The sequence below is a fragment of the Nannospalax galili genome, unplaced genomic scaffold, assembly GCF_000622305.1.
Source record: "Nannospalax galili isolate Female #2095 unplaced genomic scaffold, S.galili_v1.0 scaffold88, whole genome shotgun sequence".
Lineage (NCBI taxonomy): Eukaryota > Metazoa > Chordata > Mammalia > Rodentia > Spalacidae > Nannospalax > Nannospalax galili.
The window spans coordinates 130,079-140,464 of NW_008358908.1; the positions used below are offsets into that span (position 1 = coordinate 130,079).

Sequence of the window (10,386 nt, forward strand, 5' to 3'; positions counted from 1 at the left end):
TGGACCCTTCCGATGGTCTTGGCAATTACTCTGCAAAATTTAATTAGTTCCCTCTCTCCCACTTAATTTTCTGTACAAATTTAACAACTATTTGACCTTTAGTCACACTTTGCCATCGCTCCCTGTTTTTCCAAAGTACATGCGCATCTGCACTTCATTTGTTTTAGCCCATGGGACAGATTAATGAGTTCATCCACCAACTTTGCTGATCTGGTTGGGTACTGACAACAAATTGCATTTGAAATATTTCCTATGCTTTTTTTTAAAAAGACACAAGCAAATAAAAAACAAATGTCCTTCAAAGACATGAGGAAAAAATGATTAGCAGGATGCGAAATATTCCCATGAAATTTCCGTTTGTCTTTTCAGCCAACAATTTCATGGAAAATCCTACACCATGTGCCGTGCGCACCCTGAATACTCATGCAATAAGCTTCCAGATTTGGCTTTATTTATTCAACTCCAAAAGATTTGGTTAGCCTTCCAGAAGTTCCAAAGTTTCAGAGTGCTGAAGTGTCATCAAGATTTCAGCCCAATTCCCAGGGTTTGTCATCTCCTATTTCAAAGAACCAAAAACCAAAGTTCTGTTGTTTTCTTCACATCTAAAGGAGCAGATACATTTGGGGGCAGACGAAAGACCTGTGGAGGAAAGGGGAGTTGAGCATGCTCAGTTACACCGAGGGACCAAGCCACCAGCCAATCTCAGGAGGGGCCACTTTGGCATCTTCAGTCCCAAATTGCCTTTTTAAAAAAATGTAAACTTTAAAAGACCCAAAATAGTAAATACAGCCTTGAGTACCACAGTTTAAAAGAACAAAAGGTTAAAAGGAAATAACTCTGGTGAAGAGGCAACCCTTGGTGAGGAGAATGGAACCAAATGTTTTAAGCACAGTGCTCTCCTTCTTAATGTAGACCACAAATTGCTTAAGCCTGCAATCAAGCTCAACCCTGGCTCCCAGGAGGAGCGCTGCGCTGGCCCAGCCCTGAGTGGCGAAGCTTGTGGGAGGGGTATGCAGAAAAAGAGTGGGGGTTCTAACTTTCCAACTTCCTTCCTTCTCCAGTTGAACGAGATGTAACTGCTCATTCGGGTACATTAGGGTTAAAGAGAGAGACCATGCATTTTTTTTTTTTTTTTTTTTTTTTTTTTTTTTTTAACAACTCTGAGAGCATCTCCTAGCTCAGAGGGTGGGTGGCCTGGCAAAGCTCCTGGATCTCTGTGTGTAATCACAGGCTCTTAGCACCGGGAGGAGTTTCATCTCCACCTCCCACCCAGCGTAGAAATCCCCTTACAACTGTTCTGCTTCCATACTTCCACCAACGGCCTGTTCACGGCTTCATGAGGCAGCAGCCCGTTCCTACCAGAGCAGCATTAATTCCTAGAAAGTTCCTGGCAAAATTTACCTCTATGGAAAGTTTACCCTTTAAGTTCAGTCCTCTGGTGTCCCAGCTCACAACAGTGCTACTTGTAGAGTCAAGGATCACTGCCTCCAAAGTCTTGCCTTCTCATGGCTAAATGGCCCTTTTCTGCCAACCCTGACTCCCATTTAGTGGTCTCCAGCTTCCATGTGAACAGCCAGCCTGCTCAAGTTCCAGAGCCCCTTCTAAATAGCAGAACCAGGACTGAACACATTCCCAGCTACGTTGCCATCTAGGGCAAGGCTGCTTAAACTTCTTCCACTCAGAACCCTTTTTACAGGAGAAATTTTCATACCACCTGGGTATATAGGTGTATAAGATAATATAAATCATCTATCTACTGATAATCATACACATTTTGTTTTAGAATAGTTCTTTGGTGTTCATACCATTTTACTACTTATTAAAGACAAATTTTGCATATTAAGAAGATGGTTGTGTTTATTTATTTTTACATTTAAAGAATTAAATCCTATCTAAATATTTGATACTGTAGAGCATCCTCAACGTTCCGTAGAGCTGATCAACATTTTGATTTTTTATTTTGTCTTTTTTTTTTTTTTTTTGGAGCTGAGGACCAAACCCAGGGCCTTGGGCTTGCTAGGCAAGCGCTCTACCACTGAGCTAAATCTCCAATCCCAACATTTTGATTTTTTAATAATCAATGCTAAAAAGCATTGTCTCACATAAACATGTAGTACAGGGGACTGGAGAAATGGCTTAGCAGTTAAAAACACTTATTGCTCAGTCATGAGGACCTGAGTTCTAAATCTAGAACCCACACCAGGTGGCTCACAACAGCCTGTGACACGAGCTCCAAGGGATCTGACACCTGGCCTCCTTGGGTACTTGCACACACATATGCACATACATTCCTACAAATACACATGTGCATACACACAGAAATAAAATAAAATCTTTTTTTTTTTTTTTTGAGACAGGGTCTCCCTGTAGCCCTAGCTGTCCTGGAACTCACTAGGTAGACCAGGCTGGCCTCGAACTCACAGAGATTCACCTGCCTCTGCCACCCAAGTGCTGGGATTGAAGGCATGTGCCACCACGCCCAGCCAAGACAGGGTCTCTTACTGAAATTGAGGATTGATATTTGGTCTAGGCTGGCTGGCTAGTGAGCTCCATGGATCTGTTTATCTCTTACTCCAATGCTGGGGTTACAGGCACACTCAGCCAGGCTTAGCCTTTACATGGGTGCTGGAGATTTGAACTTAGATTCTCTTGCTTGCATGGCAAGTGCTCTTACCCACTGAGCCATCTCCCCACTCCCTCAAACAGAATTTTTTAAAAATTGATTTATTTGATGTGTACTGAATGTTTTGCCTGGGTGTGTGTTAACTGTACTAGTGTCATGCAATTCCCATGGAGGCCATAAGAGAGCATTAGATCCACTGGGAATGGAGTTACAGATGGTTCTTAGCCTCCATGTGGCTGCTGGGTCCTCTGCAAGAGCAGCCAATGCTCCTAACCACTGAATCATCCCTCCAGCCACTCAAACAGAATTTTAAAAATCAAATTTTCCAACACGATACAGCTTAAACATATGCCATTTTAATACATGCTGGGGAGTGATGGTGGGAAGATATTAAAAGTCTTTGTTTTCTGGGGGCTCAGCAGAGAGATGGCTCAGCAGTTAAGGACACTGGTTGTTCTTGCAGAAAACCAGAGTTCAAATCCCAGCACCCACATGGCAGTTAATAACTGCCTGTAACTCCAGTTCCAGGGGATCCAATACCATCTTCTGTCCCCCATGGGTACTGCACAACGTGAACACACTTACACACATGCAGGTAATACACTCATACACATAAAATAAAAAATAAGTAAGTAAATAAAAGATTAAAAGTCTTTGTTTTCTGTAATAAAGTCATAAGTTTCTATAAGAACAGAGGACTTTGTATATACAGTAAAAACGCTGGAATTCACGACATGCAATAGTCTTGAAACAGAGCCAAGATGTTTCAGACAGTGTTTTTAGTGTTGACCAGCAGGATGCACAGTGCAAAGTGCACTCATATGTTCAGAAAGAAGGCCTTTGTGAAGCTGTATAACCTAACAGATAACTGCTGCCAGAAACACCTCAGATGCGTTACATGTTTGACTTTGAACTAATTTTTGGTCATTGTACATTCAGAAACCTTTCTTGCCAAATTTTGTGCCCCCCATATTCAGTTGCGTGACCTCCCCCCAAAGGGGTTGCCTACAGTTTAAGAAGCTGTAACAGAGAACCTTTCCATTATGAGGGAAAATCTTTACAGGGAAGAAGCATCTGAGCCTCAGCAAAGAATGTTCTCCATCTTCTCCCCAGGCAAGCTTTCAGCTCCAGAAGGCCTGCCTATTGCATAGGACTAACCTGCCATAGCTGTGACAAAGAGAATGGGAAAGAGGCATGAATAGCTAGCTAGCTGTGTCTCCCGGATGCTCCAACGGAGTTCCCAGCTTTCCAAGTGTGAGGCAAAAAGGAAAATCATCTAGGCCAGAAGGATCCTCTAGCACCAAACCAAAAAGGTCACTTCAAATGTATCTTCCCCTGTCCAAAGACGTTCCATGTGTGCCCACATCATGCATAGAACTCAAGGGCTCCATCCCCCAGAGCCTGGCCCAGCCCAGCAACCCACTTCCTTCTCACCGGGCTCTACTGTAACCAGTAGGTCACTAGTCATCTCTGGCCCTACAACCCATGCTCCCCTTGTTTGACTTTCCTGAAATGCCTTTCCTGCTTCCTGTAAGGTTATCCGAGTTTTCTCATCCTGGACTAGTCACAGAGCATATGAAAAACCTACCAGTGACTCAAGATTACATTTCTGGTCACTGGAAGTGGATCTTTTCCCAGAATTATTTTAAATTAATGAATTGTCTAAATGAGCACAGGAATCAGCCTTTATTTTGTTTTTTGTTTGGTTTTTTTGTCGTTGTTTTGTTTTGTTTTTTTGGTGTTTTGGATTTTGGTTTTTTTTAGCATGTTAAATGCAATAGATGATCATGGTTCTTTGGGTCTGAGAAATGTCCTAGTTATAACTTTACCTTTACCATTACAGAATCATTACATCATACAGGGCCAGCACAGACCTTTAAAGATTGAGTAAATGAATACATATAACCTCACAGAGTCACTTCATATATAAGCTGACACCACAGGGGGTAATTTTGACTCATTTTGTATTCCCAGCTGTGCCTCGGATCAACTGTGATGTCAAAGCTGGAAAAATCATCAATCCTGAGTTCATGGTGAAATGTCCAGCAGGATGCCAAGACCCCAAATACCACGTTTACGGTACAGGTGTCTACGCATCTTACTCCAGCGTGTGTGGTGCCGCGGTTCACAGGTGGGTGGCTATGACCTAGTCAGCAACCAGTGATCAAAGTGCTGCTGGGGGCCCTGGTGCAGGTTGCTGCAATTAGCAAGCAAAAATGTACAAATCTAGCTAAGCCGCCTGCATTTCATATGCAACTTTATCCCAAAGGGATGTTTCAGAAACCACACATGGCCCTTCTCTTTTCATGGAATTCAGAAAAACTGACTTCTTTCCCTGTGGATGAAGAAGGAAGAATGAACTCTTTCATGTTTGTGACGAGGAAAATAAGGTTCTTGAGGATGTGCAACACTTTTTTTCTACCTGTGTGTTGTGCTGAGCAAGGAAATAGTAGTAATGTCCAGAAGTTTGGAGGGAGAAAAATATCAGAGCTGAGGTGGTGTTCTGGAGGATAGGGACAGTGAGGAGAATGACAGGTGGTACTACTTGTCCAACTATCACTTTGGGATCCAGGAAGGAGGACAAGAAGCACAGCCTGCTTGAGCTCCATCGCTGTTTAAGTAGAGAAAGGCAAAGTGACCTTCACTAGCCCCAGACCTCTTTTCCTTAAGTTGGGACTCAAACACAGGAAAAGGCATGTTTGCTTAATATCAATGGTGATCACGTTAGCATGGGCATGGAGAGCACATTGCACGGTTACCTACTTACTCTTCCCAACAATTCTCCTTTGCGGTTATCTGTTACTGTTATGTACGTTCTAAAGATGAAGATAGAGCCAGGTGTGGGAGGTCATGCCTGTAATCCAGCAGTTGGGAGAGAAGATGGACCAGAGGGATGGTGCGTTCCTGTATTCCATTTGGAAGGTGGAGGCAGGAGCAGCTGAGTCCAAAGTGGTCTTCCACTACATAAAGCTCAAGGCCAGTCCTGTTTCAAAAAAAAGAATAAAACAAAATAACAACAGAACAGAGGAAGATCATCTTTTTAGATGAGCTATGCTCTTAGGTGTCAGAGTGGGGAACTGGAACCCAGGTCCAGCCACAGTGCTTCTGCTCCTATCTGCGACTGGTACTGTACTGGATTCAGGGGCTGGATGCTAGGTGAAATCTGAATTAGTCTAGCTTCTTCTATCTTTTTTCCTTTTTTTTTTAATTTGCACAAAAACTAGTTGGTTGTCTTGTCGAACAAGACAAGATAATATAAGTTCATCCCCTTTCAAGGCAGCTATTCTCTCAACTCTAAAATTTGGAAGCAAACAGAATAAAACAAACAATGGTGTGTACAGCGTAGTCTAAGAATTTCTAGTAGATTATATTAGGCATACTTCTTTTTCACCCAGGACTGTGGAAGGAGACGAGCTAACTGGTGTTTCAGTGGGAGCAGGACCACAAAAGCTCCATTAAGGATAAGCAGAGAATATTAAAGAAAAATAATACCAAAGGCCGCTTCTTAATTCTAGAGTTTGTAATGAAAACAATTCGCATCTATCCTGAAATCAATTTCATGTGAAAAGGATGTATAGAAATCCTCACACATACATGTGTACAAAAATGCATGTGCATGCCTCCATGATTATCTAATGTGCATGCCTCTACATGTTTGCACACCATACATGCCTTCTGTACAGACTGATATACACACAGGAACACTTACACACATCCTTAGATGCATGTGCACACCCATCACAGACCCCCAACACAGAAGCATTGTCTATTCTATGTCTGCATAGACACTCCAGTGTCTGTGTGGGCAATGGCATTTGCTACAGAGGCTGAGCCTGCCTTAAAGCTGCCTGTATTTTTCCAGTTGTGACTCTAGATGGTTGACACCTTGTTTTCTTTGGCACTTGCTGGCTCCCCACTTCCTTCTCTGTTTCTTAAGCAGAACAGAGCCACAAGAGTAACTCTAACCTCACCAAAGATGTTATCAAAATCACAAGCAATGTTTAGATGATCTGATTCTCTCTCTAGCTTCCTTTCAATCCTGAGACTACTGTTCCCAATCCCATTTGTCAGAGGAGGAATTTAGGCATACGGAAGTTAATTCAATTGCTGGTTAGTTGCACAGTAAAGAGTAGGACTCCTCCATGTCCCCTGACTTCTAGCTTAGAGCCCTAGTAACATATTTACATAATAACTAGAGGGGGCCCAGGACCACTGGGTATATAAAGTGAGAGAGATGTATACTTTACTGGAATCAGGGTCAGAAAAGGCTTTATGAAGAACGGAGACATGCCTAGGGAGAAAAATGAGAAGGGCGTTCAGAGGAACGGGGACTCTGCAAGCCCAGTGTGTCGCACGGGGTGTAAGAACTCAGTGGAAAGAATACAGATGAGGCAAAAACAAGACTTGCTGCTTGAGCATCCGAATGCCCTTGTGGCTTCCTGGACCAGTGTCTGAGAGAGTAGAAAAACTATTCAGAAAGAGGTATCACTATCCATCAGGAGGATGAATAGAGGTCTTAAGGGACAAACAGGAATTTTGGATGCTATTAGCTTTGTTTCCCACAAATAAAGTCTGTTTTTGGAAGGCAGGAGATGGAGATTTGAGACACATGAGCAGAGAGTACACTAGGGACCTCTGCCACTGTTCTGCCAGTCTCCTACAGTCAGAACAGGACATGGGAGAGAACAGACTTTGGTTCAGAAATTCTAGTTATCACGCACTGATCTCTTCTTATAAGCCGTCTACTTGATTATTTCAGAACATGGGACAATGGACATACTGAGACATCATATTTTGGCTCAGTCTCATCTTGAGCTGACCTCCATGTTCATTTGTGTGTGTCTGTGTGTGGGGGGGGTGCGTGTGTGTGTGTATGTCTTCTGTGTGTATGTCTTACATGTGCCATGTCCCACATGTGGAGGTCAAATGACAACTTTCTGGAGTCAGTTCACTTCCTCCACCGTACTGAGGCAGTGTCTCACTTGTTTCTGCCTGCTTTGCACTTCAGGCTAGCCGGCCATGAGCTTCTTTGCATGTGATTTTCCTGCCTCTGCCTTACATCTCACGGTAGGTATGCTGGAAGGAATTGTGGATGCATGCCACCTTGTCTGTCTTTTTTACATGACTTCTGGGGTCTAACATGTCATCAGGCTTGGTTGGCAAGCAGTCTTACCCACAAGCCATCTCACTGACCCTAACCCACTATTTAAAAGAGGGAGGCAAGCGCTTAGAGAGAAGGGAGCAATGAGGAGACCATGTCTGTGCAAGGCCCTCTTCCTTCATATTTCTGACCACGTGGCTATCCCCAGAACAACAGCCATTTCATTCAGTCAGTGGTTCACTGGCCCATCTCTCTGACCTGAAGAGCTCAGAGACCCAGGCATCATGATCATGAACATCTCCAGGCAGAGCTAAGGAGTAGAGAAGTAGGACTTGTCTTCCTCTTTCAGAGGATGAAGATACAAATGAGGTAACATTTACATGAATTCTCCAAATCTCCATTGCTTTGATCACCCATCCCTCTCACTAGTAGAACCACAGCCTCCTCCCTGCTCACCCACCTTCTAATGTATGCTGTTCTGGTCTGGGATCAGAATTACCCAAGACCTTCTGGTTAGGCCCACCCAAGAGCCCCGAAGACCCAAGTTCAGTTCCTAGCACCCACATTGGGTATCTCACAACTGGGTCCTCAAAAATGGTACAACTGTCCCCTGATAAGTCTCCTTACACAGAAGCATAACATGTTATCCTTCTATACAAATAATTTCCATTTATTTAAGGGACAAAATTAATTCCAGAGACTTTCAACATTAGTACAAGACAGAACAAAATCAGAGAATAAGTTAAGAGAACAAGAGTCTAAGGGGATTGGAGTAGCAAGGTAGTGTCTGGCTCTCTGAGGGGAAGGGCACTGGAAACAGAGTGACCTAGAGGAAGCAGCAACAGAGGCAAAGCCAGGTGAGCAGGAGGGTGAGTTCAGCCAGGTGAGCAGAGACCAGCATGACTCCAGTAGTCTGAGAAGAAAGGACCCACCCCCCACCATGATGGAGCAGCAAAGAGAATGGCAAGGAGTTTGAAGGGGAGGTGCCTGTGCTTGTAAACCCTAAGAGATGCCACGATCAACAGGGACAAGCCCAGGATTTGAGGTTACAGAGACCTGCATTCAAATCCCTATTGCAATTCACTAGTTATAAAATCTTGAGTGAATTGCTCAAAGAAACAGCCTGTTTCTATGGAACGGAAATAACAGCATTCATTCCTTCCACCCTACAACACAGAAGTTTGCTGGGAGGGTCCAGAAAGACACCATATGTGAGATAATTTTAAAGCCATTAAGTGTTTTACATGTCAAGTACTATTATCACTCTCTTCAGGGCCATTGGGAAGTTGAGTGTTGAAAGTTGTTGACTCACTATGAAGGTGGGAGGCAGGAAATGGCAACCTCACTCCTGGAGGGAAGGATCCCTGTTGATGGGAACAAATCCTTGTGCTTTTTATTCATATGCCATAAATTACAGATACCCAGAGGAGACATGTTAGACTCTGAAGGAAGAAAATAACAGTGTAAAAGTGCTATTTGGGAACCAGGATAGACCTCCTGCCTAAAAGATGGGTATGTCAGTCTTTATCATACCAGATGTAAAACCTGGTAAAAATCCTAGAAATTAAAGAAATAATTTCTAGTCTTTAGGAAACCATTTCCTTTCCTTTTCTTTTTCTTCCTCCTCCTCTTCTTCCTTCTCTCCCTCCTTTTCCTCTTCCTCTTCCTCCTCTCCATCTTCTTCCTCCTCTTTCCCCTTTCCCTTTTATTTACTGCAGCACTAGGAATGGAGGCCAGGGCCTCACACATGCCCGGCAGGTACCCTGTCACTGAGCTACATCTTGGTCCTGAGGACTCTTCCAAATGTGTTTAATTTAGCTGCACATCATCTCCCCTGGGCTCCAAATCAAAAGATCAAGTACTTTTTTTTTAATTATCACATACCTTAATCTATTCTTTCTTTAAAAAATAATTTATTGAGAATTTCATAAAGGCAAATAAACATAGAAGGTGTTTTGATCAAATCCATGCCCACTCCCTCCCCTCAAACTCCTCACATATCTCCCCATCACTTTTTTCTGATAACTTCATGTACTCCTTTTTTTTTCATGAGGCTTTTTGCTACTCTAACATTCCCCCCTCTGAAGAGGTAACCCTAAAATCTTTTAAAGATTAGATAAGAGCTCGCAAAAACTTTTGACGTTTTTGGCCTTTGAAACAGAGTATGTTGCTAAGAAGCCCAAGGACATTTTGACTTTTAGCCAAGAAACAGGCTACTTTTCCTTGGGGTCTTTTTATACTAACTGCCTAGCCAATTCCTACCTCCTATTCTTATCACACCATCCTCTGAAGAGGATACCCAGCTTTCAGGTAGGGAATCAAGACACAGACCACTCTGGCTTCTTCCATGCTTAACAGAGACACAGGGTAAGGCAATTGGGGTACCCCTTCAGTGGGTTTATCTAAAAGACTCCCAAATTACATAACTCTTATCTGTAGGGGGGAAAGAAAGTCCTTGAATCATGAATAGGAGATGTGAAGGGGAAGTAACAGCAAGAGTAATTATCATTTCAAGTTCTAGACAGGGAACTAGAAAAAAGTCTGAACAGGCAATTTTCAAATGTTCATATGAGAGTCCATTGGAATTTCTTGACGAGAATTTTCAAAAGCATCCCTCTATTGGGTTCCTCCTCTTTTTTTCTGCTAAGGCTGTACTCAAGAG

The 10,386-nt window shown here is 43.1% G+C and overlaps 1 protein-coding gene across 1 annotated transcript in view; it reads left to right on the forward strand.

Annotated features, from left to right (window-relative positions):
* Vit (vitrin) overlaps positions 1 to 10,386 on the forward strand; it is a 135,980-nt gene that overhangs the window by 55,638 nt on the left and 69,956 nt on the right. Inside the window, exon 4 of the mRNA XM_008822590.2 lies at positions 4,598 to 4,754. Within this exon, the coding sequence (XP_008820812.1) occupies positions 4,598 to 4,754 (157 nt within the window). The remainder of the gene's footprint in view (positions 1 to 4,597; positions 4,755 to 10,386) is intronic.